At 45.2% G+C, this 18,994-nt stretch overlaps 1 protein-coding gene across 1 annotated transcript in view; it reads right to left on the reverse strand.

The window, feature by feature from the left end:
- The window catches only part of MYCBP2 (MYC binding protein 2), a gene marked incomplete in the record, with an annotated part of 5,088,083 nt that overhangs the window by 2,049,112 nt on the left and 3,019,977 nt on the right, over positions 1-18,994 (reverse strand). Inside the window, 1 exon segment of the mRNA XM_044072904.1 lies at positions 2,922-2,971. Coding sequence (XP_043928839.1) covers positions 2,922-2,971 — 50 coding nt within the window.

Raw genomic sequence — 18,994 nt, forward strand, 5'->3', positions numbered from 1 at the left:
TCCCCAACGGGGTACTTAGCTTTATAGAAGTCTTCGAAGTAGTATTCGGTAGTAGTAATCTCTGGATCTGACCGACCGGCACTTGCGAACAGCTTCTGCTTCGGGTGCCACGCGGCAAGAAAGACTGAGGAAAATGGCATCGGCTGATGCCTTTATACCCGAATAACTGCCGCAATGACGTCGGGTGAAGTGCGACACCAGCCGAAGCCAGACCCAGACTTTGGAATCCGGCCGACCGAAGGGCTGCCTGACGACAGGACAACCCATTTGTAAAGACTGCAGATGCATCCTTGAAGGACATCTACAAATCATGAATTTACCTTCTGAGGATGTATAAACTATACATTGGAACTGATGCCAACAGAGATTATAGTTATTTAGAAAAAAAAAAAACTCAAGCATGGCAATAGAACAAAAGACTAAAAAAAGAAAGTTCATATGGAACATAGGATCATTTGTTGTTAAAGTCATAATGGAGAACTGTAAAAAGGCGAAGAATCTAAGTATGGCATGAACAGAATACAAAAAAGCATTTGGATAAAAGAGTACTTAAAAAATGCGTAAGATGCACCCTACACTGATGGAATACATTACAGTGACCATGAAACAGTGGCAAACAACTTTGCAGTTAAGCCATGATAAAGGAAAAATTATTATTCCAGGGATAAAAATTCAATGGGGGATATTCCAGGGTGACTTTCTGTCACCACTGCTCTTTTGTCTTGCCCTTAACCAATTAAGCTGCCTGCTTAACAGATTAGGTCATGGCTACAATATGGCTCCCAGAAAACAACAAAGTGTAGAGACTCATCTTCTTTTTGTAGATGATTTAAAACTGTATAGTTCATCAGATGAGGAACTGAAAGCACAACTACAAGTGGTCAAAACGTTTTCAGATGATATAAGAAAATCATTTGGTCTTGATAAATGTGCAAAAGCAACCTTTAAAGCAGGAAAGCTGCGACACCAAGAAAACATCAGTTTAGGACAAGAATGTGATATAAAAGAAATTGAGCAAGAGGGAATATATAAATATTTGGGAATTGATGGAGGATAAACAATAAAATATGAACAAATGCAAATAAAACTTAGCAAGCAATAGTTTAGAAGATTTAAATTAATAGTGAAAACAAGGTTGACATCTAGGAACAAAATCCAAGCTATGAACCAATTTGCTCTTCCTATCCTAATTTAAAGTTTTGGAGTGACTAACTGGCCCCAAAAGGTGTTGGATAGGTTGGACAGGAAAACAAGAAGGATGCTTCATAATCATCAAATGATTTATAAAAATCAGTGCATACCAAGACTATATATTTCCCGTTCTGAAGGAGGTATGCACCCTCTTGAATAGATTACATGTATAGATCTGCAATCATGGGATTGCATACATATCTGCTGACTTCATAAGACCCAAATATAGCAAAAGGTTTGAGACTTCCCTGCTTAGTCTAGCAGATGCATATCAGCATCAAACAGGAATGGAAATCAAACCACAAGCAGATAAAAATCAGTCAGCAACTTAATTTGCCAAAAACCAAAAGAAAGAATATAAGACGAAGGATCATAAGAAAAGCCAAGAAATGTGGAAAATGCGTTAATACAGTTGTAAGTAGAGAAAACTCTTCGAACAACCTCATGTTGATCAAGATCAAACACAGGAATGGTTAAGGAGGGGTGAATTTAAGCTGAAAGAAGAAAAGTTAATATTGGCAGCCCAAAATAGTGGACCAAGTACACATTGATTTACAAAGTCCATTGAACATGTGGGAGAAAAAGAGAAATGGTGGTTTTGTAAAATAGAATTGGAAATAGTTGCACATCTTGTTGCTGGTTGTGATATACTAATGGCAGAAGGATTGTAAAATGAAATGCATAATAATATGGCAAGACTGTTGCATCGGGATTGTGCAAACATTACGGTATTGAAGTGGCTGAAAAACACTGGAAACATAAGCCACACAGCATTACAGAAAATTATGAAGTTTATATCACATGGAATCACCCATTATCAACAGTTCAAAAATAGATGTGAGAAAACCAGATTTAGTTGTCCATGAAAAGACAAAAGTAGCATTGATCACTGAAATTGCTACACCCAGTGACTACACTGTCTTACCTACAGAGACACACGAAGTAATAAAATACCAGGATTTGCATGGAGAAACGAGGGCAGTGTGAAAGAAGGATACTCAGACAGTTCCAGTAGTAGCTGTAGGAGCAAAGGGATCTTATAAGAAAGAATTTACAGTTGTACTTAGATATGTTACTGATGCTTGTAACTCTGTACAAATTGCAGAGAGAGTCATTACTGGGCACATTGCTGGTGCTGCGAAGAGTACCTCCAGCTCACATCAAAGATTGAAACAATACTAATTTCATGAACTTTAATCATACTTTGACTTAGGAATGGGGTCCACTTCTGTCATGGTATTAGAAACCCAAAAGACTTAGAGAAATTAAAAAAGTGAGAGGAATAGAGGGAGCTTCCAAGACATAAAGATGCCAAAATTAGTGAAGGGAAAGAGAAATCTAATTGGAAATCTAGAGAGGAAAGCTCCTGATGCAACTCAAATGGTTCTTGAAGTTGATGTACTAAAAACAGGAAGGAAGACAGCATTCTTCTCCTTCTGGATATGTGTTTGATAGCAATGATAGCAAGTTATCTGTTGGAAGGAATGATCCTTACAAAACCTGCTGAAATGCTAAAAAATGTCTGATGATTCACAATGCCATGCATGTTGATTAGGACTGTTAACACTCTTCCTTTTTTATAAAATTGGTTTTGGCAACAAAATAAGGAAGGGTAAACACAATTCCAGCTATAGAAAGTAAACACGTCACACATCTTATAGTAAGATTCTGTGATGAAAAAATTTCCTCTAGTTACACAAATCATTTCAGTAACAATTTTTTTTTCTTACCTGCAAAGCTGCTTCTTCAAGAATCTCAAGATCTTCATCTAAATCATTACCTACCAAATAAAGGTAAGTTAAGTTAGAATACATACTAATTCCTCATTGCTCTTCTGCTGCAATGCAACAGTTACACAAGTTCTCACAAAAGCTTATTTATGATAGCACTTTGACTGTGTTTTTAGTGTCTCAATTACATTAATCATAAAAACTATTAAACTATCAGGTCACTTTTCCTTTGCATACTTAATCTATCCATCTCTTTGGAGTCATGCAAATAGAATGAAGATGTAGAAAGAGACATATCAAAATGAAGACTGGCAGACATACTCTCTCTTTCTTTTACACAGAAAAATCTATGATATAAAATATCCAAGGTGGAACATACACATCACCCCTGAGGAAAATCCCAACATGTCCGGTAAAACGAAAACTAACATTTTTTCTATACCAACGGATCCATCTGACCAACAAGAATTTGGCATCTTAATTTTTTTGTAAATTTTCATATTCATGGACAGATGTGTAAGAGTGACACGCACACTGTGACATCACGTCAACTACATAAGCACAACAGCCGGTTAAAGTCCTTATCCACTGGAAAGAACATTCTTGCAATTCAAGAAAAACATACTGAGGATTTGAAAAATACACACATACACTGCTTAACAAGTGCATTACCAGTATATACTTGCACCACTCAATGGGAACCCAAAGTTGAACTGATTTAGGAGACTGTCCTGACCATAGGGGGGAGAAGGGTATATATATATATATATATATATATATATATATATATATATATATATATATATATATGACCTATTAAGGAAGTTCCTTGATACGGATTAACTGATGCAATAAGAAAGCATTTGTTGACTTAAAAATCAAATAATACAGTAAGAGTGGATCTGTTAAATGTAACATTGAACCCCACCCCATAGATCCAAAGACTGGGTAGAATAATCACAAGTGAGGAAGAGGTTGAAGGAACACACAAGGACTAGTACAAAGGATGATCAAAGGGAAGCCTATCTGCAAATCCCATCTTCAGGGTCAAAATAAAAGAAAAAAATGTACCTGGAAAACAATGGTAAAAAGCCAAAGGCTACAAGCTTCCACCTCCACAACAAAGCCAAAAGGATCAGGAGGTTGGTCTCTCAAAATGGTGCATATCAGGCTGTGAGCCTGCATTACAGTGGAATAACCAAAGATAAAACTTCAAGTAGACAGCAAAACACTGACTGACTTCCAAACCCACAGCGGGAGGAGGAAAGTTTAAGGCAAAAAAAAACATAGTCCACACTGTACTTCAAACCACCACCAGAGATGGGTGTGAACTGCTTCAAAAGGTGGCATGCAAACCAGAAAGAAAGAAAGAAGCCTAAGCTTACCCTAACCCTTTTCCACAGCCACAACAGAAAATGAACAAGGGCCTCTTGCAAGAACAAAGGCCTTACCACAGTCAGCAGGAGGGGAAAGTAGGAGGGGAAAATGCTGTTCCACTCATTTGCAAAACTTGAAAACAAGAGAGGAAGACTGGTTACAAGAAGCTATGAAAAAAAGAAAAATAGTTATACCATAACGTTCCATCTGTGTTGTCTATCTTCACTAATCTTGACTGTGGGCTTGGTCCCAAGCCTCGGAACTGACTTGGACATTTATTTCAGCTCACACCTTCCAAACTCTCGAGCTAGGTTCTACGCATACTACTCCTATCTAAATTACCTCAGATCAAGTTTGCCTAAAATAGTAGCAGACAGACAGTAGATAAAAAGAAAAGACCAGGTCTGTGTTCGTGTAATGAAGTCAATCTTGGGAGTATTCGATCCACTAAGAGTCTCAGGCCTGGGGAAGGAGGGGGGGGGATGTCAAGGATTAGTGAAGATCAACAACACAGATGGAACGTTATGGTAAGACATACCTTCTTTATCTGATGTTGTCAATCTTCATATAATCCTTGACTATAGGACAGAGTACCTAGCTACCTGAACCTTGGTAGGTCTCATGGAAGAATGCTCCTAAGCACCATCGAAACGAAAGATGCAGGTCCCCTAGAGACCTAGTCCAATTTGTAATGACTGATAAAGGTATGAGGAGAAGACTATGTGGCTGCTGCTCAAGGGAGTTGAAGTGCTTCTTCTAGCACTTTTTCAGGGTATGTTTCTGGGAAGTATCCAAAGAGGAAACCACCAAGGTGGTTCTTTCCTGAGGCTTTTGTGCACTCTGTCCCAGGGATGAGGCTCACGGTAGCTCTCGTTGAGGGAATGCCTAAGTTTGGTCCGACAGGGATGGCAAGGACTGGGAGTTCACAATGGACAAGGGCTTCTCCATGACAGAGGGTTGGAAGCCCAGAATCGAAAAACACACTTTCGGAACTGTGGTCCCTCCCCGCACCAGAAGCCTAGGTCGAGCCAATAAAAGCTGAAGCACCAAGGGGTATGTAGGGGTCCAAAAGAAGCCTCTCAGAACCGGCAATAAAGTCTCGACCCCAGGAGACCTCCGGTTCCAAAAGACCAGAGCACCTCAAGGCAAATCTTGGTTCCAGAGAATTAGAAGTTATGTACTCACCATAACGTTCCATCTGAGTAGGTAGTTCATTTGTCTGCAACCTGTGGGTTACGGATCCGATATCGGATCCGAGCCGGCAACTTGTTTCAAGCTAATGGATCCGAGCTCCTAGCTCCTCCCTTCACCCATAATCCCCTGCTAACCCTCCATGACCTCAGATCGAGTTTGCCCCTCAATATATATCCAACAAAGGATATCTAACAACTAGTAGATCCGAAGAAGGTCAGGGGGAAGGAGGGGGGGATGGTTGCAGACAAATGAACTACCTACTCAGATGGAATGTTATGGTGAGTACATAACTTCTAAATCTGAAGTAGGATGTTCATTTGTCAGCAACCTGTGGGACAGAGTCCCCAGCTACCTGCACCTTGAGTGGCCATCATGGAAGGATATTATGAAGCACCGCAGAGCCAAAGGATGCTCTCCCTCTAGAAAGCACGTCTAGCTTGTAGTGGTTAATAAAGGTATGAGATGAAGCCCAAGTGGCTGCAGAACAAATATCATCCAATGGGACTCTAGACTTGAACGCCGCAGAGGTAGAAATGGAGCGGGTGGAATGAGCACGAACTCCTTCTGGTGCGGGACTACCCGAGGCGTGATACACCAGTAGGATACATTGGGAAATCCAGCGAGATAAAGATACTTTAGAGATAGCTTCCCCAAGTTAAATTTGGCAAAGGAAACGAACAGCTGGTTGGATTGTCTATGGCCAGCTGTCCTATGAGTATAAAAGTGAAGCTGCCTATGAACATCTAATGAATGCAGCTTGTACTCTCCCTTATTCTGATATTTAGGGAAGAAAACTGGTAAATTTATGGATTGATTTACGTTGGTTTCTGATGCTATCTTGGGAATAAAGGAGGGATTGATCCTGAGGTACACTCTATCTGGGTGAAAGATCAGGTAAGGAGGCTTCACAGAGAGAGCCTGAAGCTCCGACACTCTTTGCGCTGAAGTGATGGCTACACGGAATGCTGTTTTCCATGACTAGAATTTGAGATCTATTGAAGCAGCGGGTTCAAAGGGTGGAGCAGTCAAGGCTTGAAGAACTAATGTAAGATCCCAGGGGGGTACGGCTTCCTTTACAGGGGGTCTAAGTAAAAAGGTGCCCTTGAGAAAGGTTTTACACAATTTGGCCGACATCAAGGGCCCTGTATCATGTCCCACATGGTAATGTGATATGGCTGCCAATTGCACTTTGACAGTTGAACAACTAGCGCCTTCCTGAAAGAGTTCAGTTAGGAAGTCTAATATGGATGGAAGAGGAGCCGTAAAGGGATCTAGATCGTGATGCTCCACTCAGATGGAAAAACGTTTCCATTTACTGTGGTACACTTTCCTGGTGGAGGGCTTATGCGCTGCCACGAGGATGGCTTTGACTGGTGAAGAGATACAGGGAGTCCTAACTAGGAGTGGAACTGGAGCAACCAAGCTGTCAGTTTCAGATTGTCCAGGTTTGGAGTTGGTAAGTTCAACGGATGGGAGATGAGATCCGGAATGGGATCTAGAATCCAAGGGTGATTCACAAGGTGAGACCACAGGTAAGGGAACCAAATTTGCCGAGGCCAGAATGGGGCAATGAGAATCATCTTGCTCCCCAACCGCAAGGCTTTCTGTAAGAGTTGTATCATCAGTGGTAGAGGAGGATAGGCATAGAGTAGACCGGGTGGCCAAGCATGCACCAGAGCGCCTCTTGGAGTTTCCTGGAGGGGGGATTAGAGCGAAGAAATTGTCGCATTTGGTGTTTGATGGAGATGCAAAAAGATCGCAGCAGGGTCACCCCCATGTTGCGAATATCTGCTTCGCTACTAAAGGATTGAGAGACCACTCGAACGGGGTAAGAAGGGTGCGGCTGAGCTTGTCCGCTAGGATGTTGGTCCTGCCCGGAATGTGCATTGCAATCAGAAAGCGGTTGGTGGAGATCGCCCATTCCCACACTCTCATGTCTTCGCGGCATAGAGGGTAAGATCTGGTTCCCCCCTGTTTGTTGATATACCAGACCACCAACATGTTGTCCGACTGAATTGCAATCGTTCCTGTGGAGAGGAAGCCCTGAAGTGCTTGCAACACCAACAGCACCACTCATCTCCAGAACGTTGATATGCAGGGAGGTCTCCGTATCGTTCCACGTGCCTTGGACTGTCCTGCCTGAATAATGCCCCCCCCACCCGAGGCGGGAAGCGTCCATGGTCACTGTGGCGAGTGGGGGAGAGGTGCAGAAGGGACGGCCCGTATGGAAGTTCGAGGCTTGGAGCCACCATAGTAGCGCCCTCCTGCAAGCCTTGCTGATAGCAATGGGATGGTGGAGAGGAGGGGATAGGAAGGACCATTGCACTAACAGAGTCCATTGCAGTACTCGCATGTTCAAACGGGCGCATGGAAGGAGCGTAATCGCTGCCGCCATGGAGCCTAGTGCCCTCGGGACCAATTCCGCTGGTGAAGCCTCTGAATGAAGGATAACCCACACATGAAGTTGTAGGTTCCGGATTCTCTCGGAAGTTAGGAAGGCCTGCAAATCTCTGGTGTCTATTCTGGCACCTATGAATTCTATGACCTGCGTCGGAGCCAGTAGAGATTTGCCGAAGTTGATAGTAATGCCTAGTTGTGGGGCTAGATGGAGAAAGAAGTCTCTGGCTGAGCAAAGTAGATGCCTTGTTGGTGTGGTCAGGAGCCAGTCGTCCAGGTATGGAAAGACCTGTATTCCCTGGAGTCAGAGGTGGGCCGCAATCACTGCTAATACCTTGGTGAACACCCTGGGGGCTGTGGTGAGGCCAAAGGGAAGGACCCTGAACTGGTAGTGACTGGCCCCCAGCCGGAAGCGAAGGAACCTCCTGGATCGTTTGTCCATTAAAATGTGGTAGTACGCATCCTTGAGGTCTATAGAGCACATCCAATCATATTCCCTCAAAAGGGGGAGGACAGATTGAAGAGTGACCATTCGGAATTTCTCCTTGGTTACTGACAGGTTCAAGCGGGAAAGGTCTAGGATAGGACTCAAGTCCCCCATCTTTTTTGGCACCAAAAAGAACCTGGAGTAGAACCCTAATCCGAGATGGTCTTGGGGGATGGGCTGGATGGCTCTTTTTCTTAGCAGCTGCTGAATTTCTGCAGCTGCGGCCTCCCTCTGATCGGGTGGTACATCGGGGAGGTTATTGGATTTGGGAACATGGAGTATTGGTATTTTGTACCCTCTGGATATGATGCGAAGCACCCAGCGATCTGTTGTGATGGACTCCCATGCCGCTAAGTGTTCTGAAAAACGCCCCCCAACTGCTTCCAGAGTGGAGCAGCCGGGCAACCCCTCAGGGCTGCTGCGCGGGCCGCTCAGAGAGAGGTTCTCTCGACCCAAAGTTTCTTGGAGCCCCTCTGCCCCTGGGGCGACGTCCTCCCTGTCCTCCTCTGCCATGGCAGGACTGGCTGTCCGGAGCTGGTTGGGAATGTTGTGATTTCCGGAACCACATCTTCTTCTGACCCTTTTGGTTCCTCGAAAAGGACCGCTGGGGGGCAGAGAAGCAGACTCCGATGGCAGAAAACGTCTTCCCATCCTTCTCGCTCTGGACAAGTGTCTCGCGAACTGTTTTGCCAAATAGGGCAGAACCATCAAAAGGGGCGTTCGCGAAGGATGCTTTAAAGGGCTCTGTAAAATCACAATGACGGAGCCAGGCCTGACGTCTCCTGACTAGGCCTGCTCCGCTAGCCCTACAGGCTTCCTCTGTGGCGTGGGACAATAGCCGCATAGAGGTGTTTGAAATAGATCTCAGAGTGGCCACTCGGGTGGAGTACAATTGTTTGTCATCCTCCGACATGGACTCAGGGGGGGACGCAGCGTATTCTTTGATAAGATCCCGCTGCATCCTGATGACATGTGCCATATAGTTCAGAGACCTTACCGAGAAGGTCGCTGAACTAAAGACTCGCTTCCCTAAGCGGTCCATCAAACGGGACTCTCTGCTCGGTGGATGGACTGAGGGACTCTCCCGAGCCAATTCCCTCTTTGTGGCTGCCGCTGTCAACATGGCATCTACGGGGGGGGGCCCTTACTCCAATGTGATCGGTCTGAGGGGGGGGCTAAGAATCCTATCCGGGCGCTTGGGTATTGGCGCCACGGTGTCCAGATCCTTCCACGCCCTGGTGGTAATGAGGTCCACCAGGGGGTCGGCTGGAGGGGACACCCAAGAGGTAGACGGGCCTGCCTCGAATGCCTCCAGAAACACGGACTCGTCAGAGGAAGACTTGGGGGCAGACCACCCACCTCTGATTCTCAGCATCTCCATGATGTCTCCAAAGGGACATCCTCAGGGGGCGATCTTGGGGAGCCTTCCACTTCCTCCAAGTCCGTGCCCTCGGTTAAGGACTCAGGGGAGTCCACATGCCTCCTTTTGCACTTATGCTTGCGGGGAGCTTCCTCGGGGGGACTGTCCGAGGAGGCCTCGCCAGCAACATCTTGTTCCAATGGAACCATCTGTGACATCGAAGCAGGCTGTCCCTTTGGCCGGGTGATGGAAGCTTGGCCCAGCAGAGAGGCAGTGCAGGTAGGAGCCGATGCAAGGACCGGGGGCCCGGATGCTCTCAACAGAGCCCTCTCCACAACATCGAAGGCCGTGGGAGAGCCACTCTCCAATGGATCTGAAAGTCGGCTCCCACTCGGATCCGATGAAGGGATCGGAGCCGGCGCCGAGACCGTCGGATCCGAGGGACCAGTGTGCTCCAACCTGGACGGAGCCGAAGGCACACTGAATCCCCCGGATCCGAAGCTCGGACCATGGCTCCGAGAGGTCGGATCTGACAGGCTCGAGGGCAGGGTCGGATCCAAAGTACCAAGTATTGTCGGTGCCGACCCACCCCCGGCTCCAACACTGCTCGGCTCTGAACGCTCCGAACCCGGGTAGCGGGTCGGAGAAGGAGCAATTGGGTGGAAAAAGGGTGTCGAGCACCCCCCCTGAGGGGGGGGAGGCAAGAGCACTCCCATCTGCAGCTGGGCCTGGATGAATCTTTGCATCATCTGGTCCAAGTCTGCATCGGATAAACTGAAAGTAGATCTCGAGGAGGCCGCCGAGGCAGGCCTGGAATGCCGCCTCGATGACCTCGTCGGAGATCGGGTCGCCTCCTCCTCGGGCCCCGGGGAGAAACAAGGGGATCGGAGCCGAGGAGAAGGAGACCTAGAAGCAGTGGAGGGAGAAGCCCGCTTAGCTGGCGGGGCCGAAACGGAGGTCTCGGCCCGCCGCTTGTGGTGCTTCTCCCTCCATTTCTCCCTCCTGGCCTCCCTGTCCTCCGACACTTTAGCGGGAGTTTTAGTCCCGGACGGAGGCAGAGGGGCAGGAGTGGCAGCGACCACAGGCTGTGGTGGAGCCACGGGAGCAGCAGAGGTAGCGGAGGCCGAAGCCGAGTCCGGGGGTAAAAGTCCCGCCAGGACCAGCTTCGACCTCCGCTCTTTCAGTGCCCTGGGGTTGAACGCTGTACAGATGGGTACAGCCCGAGGTGAGGTGTTCAACCCCAAGGCACCAAACGCACAGAGTGTGGCCATCAGCCGGGGAGAGCTTATGGCCACACTCTGTACATTTGGAAAATATGGCTTTTGGGGCCTCAGCCATTCTTTTTTTTTTTTTGAAAAGAAAAGGAAAAACAACTACACACACACACACAGGCCCCAAAAGAAACGCAACACACACTCGCACACTAACGACCAGCGAAGGGAGGGTAACTAATTAAGATCAAAAAATAAGGAGCCTAACACTTACACACTTTAAAAAGATTAATTTTAACTAAAGAAGAAATTTCTGACAAGAAGTACTTTGAAAAAAAGTAAACTTTTTTCACTTATCTGACGAGTTCAAAAGGATCCAGCCATCCACAAGCGCGGCAAATTAGATCTGAGGTCATGGAGGGTTAGCAGGGGATTATGGGTGAAGGGAGGAGCTAGGAGCTCGGATCCATTAGCTTGAAACAAGTTGCCGGCTCGGATCCGAAATCGGATCCGTAACCCACAGGTTGCTGACAAATGAACATCCTACTTCAGATCAGGCTCTTACCGGAACTGAGACAGTCGGAGCTGGATAGGTCAGTGCCAGGGGCTCCAACAACTCAAATGGAGTTGGAGGAGGAAGAGGAGATGAGATTGTGTTGAAGTAGGACAGTCTCGATGCTGACTTTGCTGGGAACCGAAGATTAAAGTAATCCACTCGCCATCAAGAGCTGGTCCACCAGCCTCATGATGTCTGATTCGGACAGGCTCTTAGTGGGTCGAACAGATGATGCAGGAGACGACCTAGGTGGTCTTTGCTCCATGAAAGGGCTAGGTGGTCGGTCCTTAAATGGATCGACTGAGGGAGAGTGCCTTGTTCTTGGAGCCGAAATCAAGGTGGTCTTCTCCGGTACCGACAAAATTTTTGGTGCGGAAGCATTAGTTGTTTTGTCTGAAGAAGTAGTAGGTGCCAACTCTGTCTTGTCTATCGGTGCAGAGGGAACTGTCGACATCTTAGGCTGTTTAGATACCTTTCTAATCAGTTCCGAGGAACTGCTTAAAACTGAGTGTGAACGTTTCTTCGGTTTAGAAGAGAAGGAAGAACAGGATGATGAATTGGATTGGATTGGATACTAGACTCAGATATGACCTCTTCAAAGTCTCCTTTTAGTAAGTTTTTCAAAATTAACTTGTTTCTCCACTCAGTTAAAGTCCTGGCGGAGAAACCATGACATACAGAGCAGTTTTTCTGTAGGTGTACAACTCCTAAACAATGTACACACCAGACATGCCCATCTGGGCATCTTTCTGTTGTACTTCTGGCACCTCTTAAAACCAGAAGTGCCCTTTGGAGGTTTAAAAGACTAATCAGATTTATCAGCCATACCACACACACACACACACACACACACACACACACACACGGAAAATGGGACAACAAAGTTTTCTTTTTTTTTGATAGAGAAGAGAGAAAGAGGGTACCAACTATGGTAGCCAAAAATACCTAAATAGGTAAAAGGAGAGTACCAGCAATGGTACACAGAGAAATCTACCTAACAGTAGAGAAAAAGCAGGGGAGACATCATACACACATGCACAGAAAGAAAGTGAGAGTAGCAGGTAGAAAGAGCAAAGTATTCAAGAAGATAAATATAACTATAATAAAAGGTATTTAAAGAAATTCAGAGAAAAACATTTATTTTGAAGAACTGCTAAAGCTTGAGAGAGATCAGATGCGTCTGACACACACAGGGCCAAATGGGATCAGAAGTAATTTAGAGAGGAGCATTGTGAGTAGAACCTAGCTCAAGAGTTTGGAAGGTGCAAGCTGAAGTAAACAGCCAAGTCGGTTTTGAGGCTCAGAACCGAGCCCACAGTCAAGGATTATGTGAAAACTGACATCAGATCAGATCTTTCATGCCAATTGAGACAAGGAAGCTACGCCCTGAGAGGACAATAGTAGGTAATGAAAAACATATTTCCACATCATAGCATAAAACAAAACTAAAAATAAGGGAGGGGGGTGGAAGACAGGAGAGGACATTTACTCTTATGGCAAGTTTATTTGTACATCTGTACTACATTCTTCATACTGATCACTGCTGCAGTTGCCTAAGCTATATGGATAGACTACCGTAACTTAGAATTGGGATGTGGAAGGGTATGAGAGCCACTACAGAATGTCCTATACCTGCTTTGTAACATCTTGAACAGAGGACATGTTGCTGCTTCAAGACTACTTCTTGAGTCCAACCCTTTCCAAAATATCCATGGAAGAAGCCACGGCCCTGGTAGTGTGCGCCTTGACACTGCCAGGAATAGTTTTGTTGTTGTGGGAATAACCTTCACACAAAATAAAAAACTTCGTAAAAGCTCTGAAAGATGTTGCTCTGCCAAGATAGTACCAGAGTTGTTTTGTGGACATCCAAAGTATGACATATCCTTTCTCTCTCTCTTTTTTTTGGTTCTGGAAAGAAAACAGGGAGATGGAGAGTTTGCCTTAAAGAAAACGTGGATACCACTTGAGCATAAAAAAGGATTAGGTCTCAAAAACTGTTGCTGTGAAAAATGAGAAGTTTGCCCCGCCATAAGAGCTTGCAACTCAGATACTCTTCTTACAGAGATCAGAGTAATCAGCAAAACCTTTTTTTAATGTTAAGAACCTCAAGTTAACCAGATGAGCTGATCCAAACAGAGCAACTGTTAGCTTCTCTGACACAAAAATTAAGATCTCAAGGAGAAGCCACCGTTTTTTTTTTCTGGGACGTTTATCATAAAGCAGCATTTTCAAAAACATTTTCACATATGAATTCAATGAAAGACAGGGATACATGGGCAGATGTGCTAAAATGGCTGACAAATGAACCTTGACAGAGGAGTAAGTCATGCCACAGAAAGTACAGTTGTGTACACTTGCCATAAATGTAGATGTTCGAGTGTATTCACTGTTGCAGTCATCACACTTGAGGTTATCTGCCTGCAGGTAAGCCCTCAGTCAGCCCGAATACCAGAGTCATGGGATTTTGGCGTCGGATACTGTCGCCTCTTCCATGACGTCGGGTATAAAACATGCAGCCGACATCAAAACATCAGTTTTTTTTGCCCCAGATATCAGGAGCCCCCAAAATAGGGAGCAATTACATGGTGTGGAACACCTCCAGTAAAAAGTAAATACCATTGCCATAAGATATGGCCAAAAAGGGCCTGTAATTCAGATACCCATCAGCTGAAGTGATTGCTGAAAAGAAAGCCGTTTTCCAAGAAAGAAATTTTAAGTCTGCAGTAGCAGCTGGCTCGAAAGGAGGTAGAGTGAGTTTCTCCAAGACAAAGTTAAGGTCCCAGGCTGGGGTTGCAGCTCTTCTGGGTGGTCTCAACATTTGTGGCCCCTCTGAGGAACTGCTTGAGCAGTGGATGAGAGAAGAGGGGAGGTTCTGTGTTATAATGAGCTGAAATGGCATGGATTTTAATAGAGGAAAAAGACAGGCCCTTGTGAAGCATCTCAGTTAAGTGTTGTAAAATCTGACATAAATTTTTTACTGAGGGATGGTAAAGGAGAGATTATGTAATTAGCCAGGCTGCAAGTTCAGTGTTAGAAGCTGAGGGTGCAGAATCTGGTTCTCCTGCTGAGACAACAGGGAAGAAGTCTGAGGAAGGTGCCATGGGGATAACCGTGACACACTGCACAGGAGGGGATACCAGTGAGTGTTGGTGCGGCTAATCTGAAGCAATCAAAATCATCATTGGTTTGTCCTGTTTGATTTTTAGTAGTACTTTGGAGAGCAGAGGCACAGGCAGGAAGGCATAGACTGATAGGTTTTTCCAGCTGAAGGACAGAGCATCCACTTTCCAGGCTTGTTTGTGGGGAATCCTTGTGCAAAATTTGTCCAATTGGTACTTCTGAGAAGAAGCAAACAGGTCTATAGCTGGGCTCCCCCATTTGCTTGTCAACATGTTGAAAATCCTTGCTTCCAGTTTCCACTCGTGTGGGTCCATGAGGTTTCTGCTTAGTCCGTCTGCCAGTGTATTTAATTTTCCTGGCAGGAATTGAGCTTGTAGGTGCACTTGACAGCCCAAGGCTACGTTCCATAATGCCATGGCTAGTCTGCAGAGGGGATAAGAATGTGTACCTCCCTGCTTGTTTATGTACCACATAACAGTGGTGTTGTCCGTCTTTACCATTAGCTGTCTGGAAGAATTTGGTCCATGAAGGCTGTCAGAGCATTCTATACAGCTAACATTTATTTTTGATTGATATGCAGGTGCATTTGACTTGGGTTCCATTTGCCCTGAATGTACTTCCCTGCCAGGTGAGCCCCCCCTGCATAGTCTGATGCATCTGTTAAGGTTTGGGAGGCAGGGGGTGGTGTGAAAGGTAGTCCCTTATTTTGGTGACAGGCCTCTGCCCACCAAAGGAACTCTAGGCGTAGGCAAGGTATGATAGGAATCATTGTTTCTAGATCCTGAGAATGTTGACACCATAGGCTTTTTAGGTACCACTGTAGTTTCCTCATATGCAGTCTTGCATATGGAATTTGAAGAATGCAGGAGGCCATGAACCCCAAGGCTTGCAGTATTTGTCTTGCAGATAGCAGAGATTTTGTGGCCACTTGTTTGAAGTAGGTTGTCAAATGAATTTGTTTCTCTGGCGTGAGGTAAGCCATCTGGGAAATTAAATTCAAGCTTGCTCCCAGGAACATAATTTGTTGACAGGGTACCAGATGTGATTTCTTTTCATTTACGGTGTACCCCAGACAAGTTAGAGCCCTTTGTACAAAGGCCAGATGATTCAAAAGTATGTCCTGGCTTTCTGCCTGAATTAGACAATCGTCCAGGTATGGGTATATTTGAATACTTCTTTGCCTAAAAATGCAATAACTGGAGCTAGGCACTTTGTGAATACTCTGGGTGCAGTAGATAAGCCAAAGGGCAGTGCAGAGAACTGATAGTGCACGTAGTCTGCTTCGAAGCATAGGTATCTTCTGTAAGATTCCCTGATTGGGATGTGCAAGTATGTTTCCTTTAAATCTAGTGTTGCCAACCAGGCATCTTTACCTAGCATAGGACATAATTGGTGAAGAGTCAGCATCTTGAATTTTGGAATCTCCAAAAAGGTGTTTAGTGTAGACAGGTCCAGGATAAGACGCCATGAATTGTCTTTTCTGGGTACCAGGAAAAGTCTCGAGTAGAAACCTTGCCCCTTTTCCTCTTCTGGTACCAGTTGAATAGCCCCCATGCTTAAGAGTGAAAGTACTTGTTTTTGGGCCTCTGCCAACTGGTTTGGGGGTAGGTCTGGCCACCCGCTTGGTGTTGGCAATGTGTGGAAGTGAAATCGGTATCCCTGGGACACTATATTTAAAACCCATCTGTCCTGGGTAATGAGTTCCCAATTCTTTGCATAAAGAGCAATCTTTCCCCCCAAAGGGGCAGTCAGTTGATAAGTGTTTGGAAATTTTAAAAGGAAGTCAATTTGACAGTTTACCATAGGGGGGAGTCTTATTATTCCCAGATTTGGAAGTGGAGGCTCCCCACTGCTTAGTTGTGTGTGTCCTCTGGGACTGGAACCTGGGGTTTTTGCTGTGTCTGAGTTTGGCTTGAGAAGACCTGGAAGGGGCTGGAAAGGACCAATTCTTAGAGGGCCAGTGCCTACTAAATCTAGGAGGCTGAACTTGTACGAAATCTTTAATAGTTTGCATTGATTTAGCTTTATCTTCCATCTTTTTAAGAACTTCCTCAGCCTTGTTGCCAAACAGGAGGTCCTGATTTAAAGGAGCATCCAGCAATTTAGCTTTAACATGATCAGGCAAAGATTGCTCCTTAATCCAAACATGCTTTCTGAGCACAGACCCAGTAACAGCAGCCCTGCAAGAGGCCTCTAATGAATCAAAACCACATTGCTAAGTATGTTTTCCAACTTGTTCAGCAGAATGCATTAAATCCTGTAATTCTTTATTTTCCACACAGTCAGGAATCAACATCATTTTCTGTTTAAGCATTCCAATAACTGTTGATGATACTTTAACATATGAAGCTGGCAGTTTAAAGCCCTAATGGCCAAGGTTGCAGAAGTGTAAACCTTCCTACCCCATCTATCCAGCACCCTGGAGTCTCTATTAGAAGGGGTAGGATTTTTAGCAGTAGAAGCCTTAATGCCCTTGGGCCCCTGTGAAATAGTCTCTGGATCAGCAATAGGATTTTTAAAAAGGAACTTGTGGGACTCAGGGACCCTGTAGTATCTGTCAGGTTTTCTGGGAGCAGGAGGCAGGGAATCAGGGGCCTAACTAGATTCTGAAAAAGCATCAACAATGTCTAGCACAGGAGGAATAGCTAAAGGCCTATGCTGAGATATTAGAAGGAAATCCCTACGCCTCTTTTTTGAATCAGAAAAATCCTGGCTTTCCCAGTGGAAATGCTCCCTTAGAGTATGCAAGTTTTCCCCAAAAGAAAAATCCTCAGGAGGGGAAGCAGAGGGAATGGAGTCCTCTGCATCAGAATCTTTATAAGTAGATAAGGGCAAATCCAGATCATCAGAAGAATCAGAAAAAAACAGAAACCTGATCAGAAGACTCATAATAAACTTCAGTCCTAGGCCTCTTAGAATGGGGGGGGGGGTTGGCTACCCCTGATTAGAGTTATTACATCTTCAGCCATTCTTATCATTTGTTTTTTAGGCATAGAGGCCTGAGCATGTGGCCTGGTAGTCAGTTTTTTAGGCATGGATCGAGATTTAGGCCTAAGTAAAGAAGAGGCTTCGGTGTAATATGCAACTCCATAGGCCTGAATACAACTTCAGAAGCCGGTGACTGCACAGCGGCTCCGGACCCATCCAAGGTAGAGACATCCACGGGTTCCATAGTTGAAGCATCTCGCGGCATACCAGACTCAGAATGGGTCTCAGCAGAGGCCTGCGAAAAAGAAGTCGTGGGTATCAGGGGCTGTGAAAGCACCTCACTGAGTACCAGCGAACTGGCTTAATAGAAGCGTCGTCGACAGTTTTGGACATCGGCGGCCTGTCTCTGCCTTTATCTTTGCGTTTTTTCAGAATCCCGGTAGTCGGATGGCTAACCGATGACATTTCTGGATAATTAAACTGAGAATAGAAATATTTAGAGGCGAAAACATACAGATGATGGATAGTGCGCTGATTAAATAAAGCACAAAACTGACAGCAAGGTACGTCATGGTCAGGGCCTAGGCAAGGAATACAGTCCGAATGAAAATCTTTATGAGGTATTTGCTTTCCACAAGTAATGCAATTATTAACTTTTACTGCATCGGTAAGGAGCAAGAAAAAGTTTCCACAATGGGGTACTTAGCTTTAGTTGAAGACTTTGGTTCTGAAACTCGAAAACGAAAATTTCAGGAGTCTGCCGACCGGCACTTGCGAACTGCTTCTGGCACCGCACAGCAAGAAAGACTGATGTAATGACGTCGGCTGCATGTTTTATACCTCTGACAACCTGACGTCATGGAAGAAGGGACAGCAACCGACGCAGGACCCAAGACTTTGTTAATCAGGCCGACTGAGGGCTACCTGCAAGCAGACAACCCAAATGTAATGACTGCAACAGTGAAACACGAAGATCAACAACAGATGATTAAGAGAGTTGACAGACTTTATGAGAGCTAGCATCTCTTTCATATTTACATGTTTTTGTCTGTCTTTCTTGTTCCAAGGTTGTTGCACATTTATCCCCCTTGATATTGTTCATCAAGCAAAGTCTGTGGAGTATGTTGTGGCTGCCCACTTCACAGCAAGACGGCAGAATGGCAGACCTGGATTCTGGGATATATGATGTCTCCACCAAGTGATTTGTCTTCTCGCAAATCCCAGAACTGGGTTTTGAAGAGACAATGGGTGTTCATTCTGGGAACAGACAGACTTCAGATACCCCTGCATCTTGCAAGAGATGATATGAGAATAATGTATACAATGAAACTCACAATCCTGGGATATTCCCCTCTCACAGTGACAGTCGTTTTGAGTGAAAATGCCTGGAAATGGGTCTAAATAAACATCTATTTTTACTTTGGAAGAAAAGCTCCTTGTACT

Source organism: Protopterus annectens, chromosome 5.part1 (genome assembly GCF_019279795.1).
Source record: "Protopterus annectens isolate FY-2018-M chromosome 5.part1, PAN1.0, whole genome shotgun sequence".
Lineage (NCBI taxonomy): Eukaryota > Metazoa > Chordata > Ceratodontiformes > Protopteridae > Protopterus > Protopterus annectens.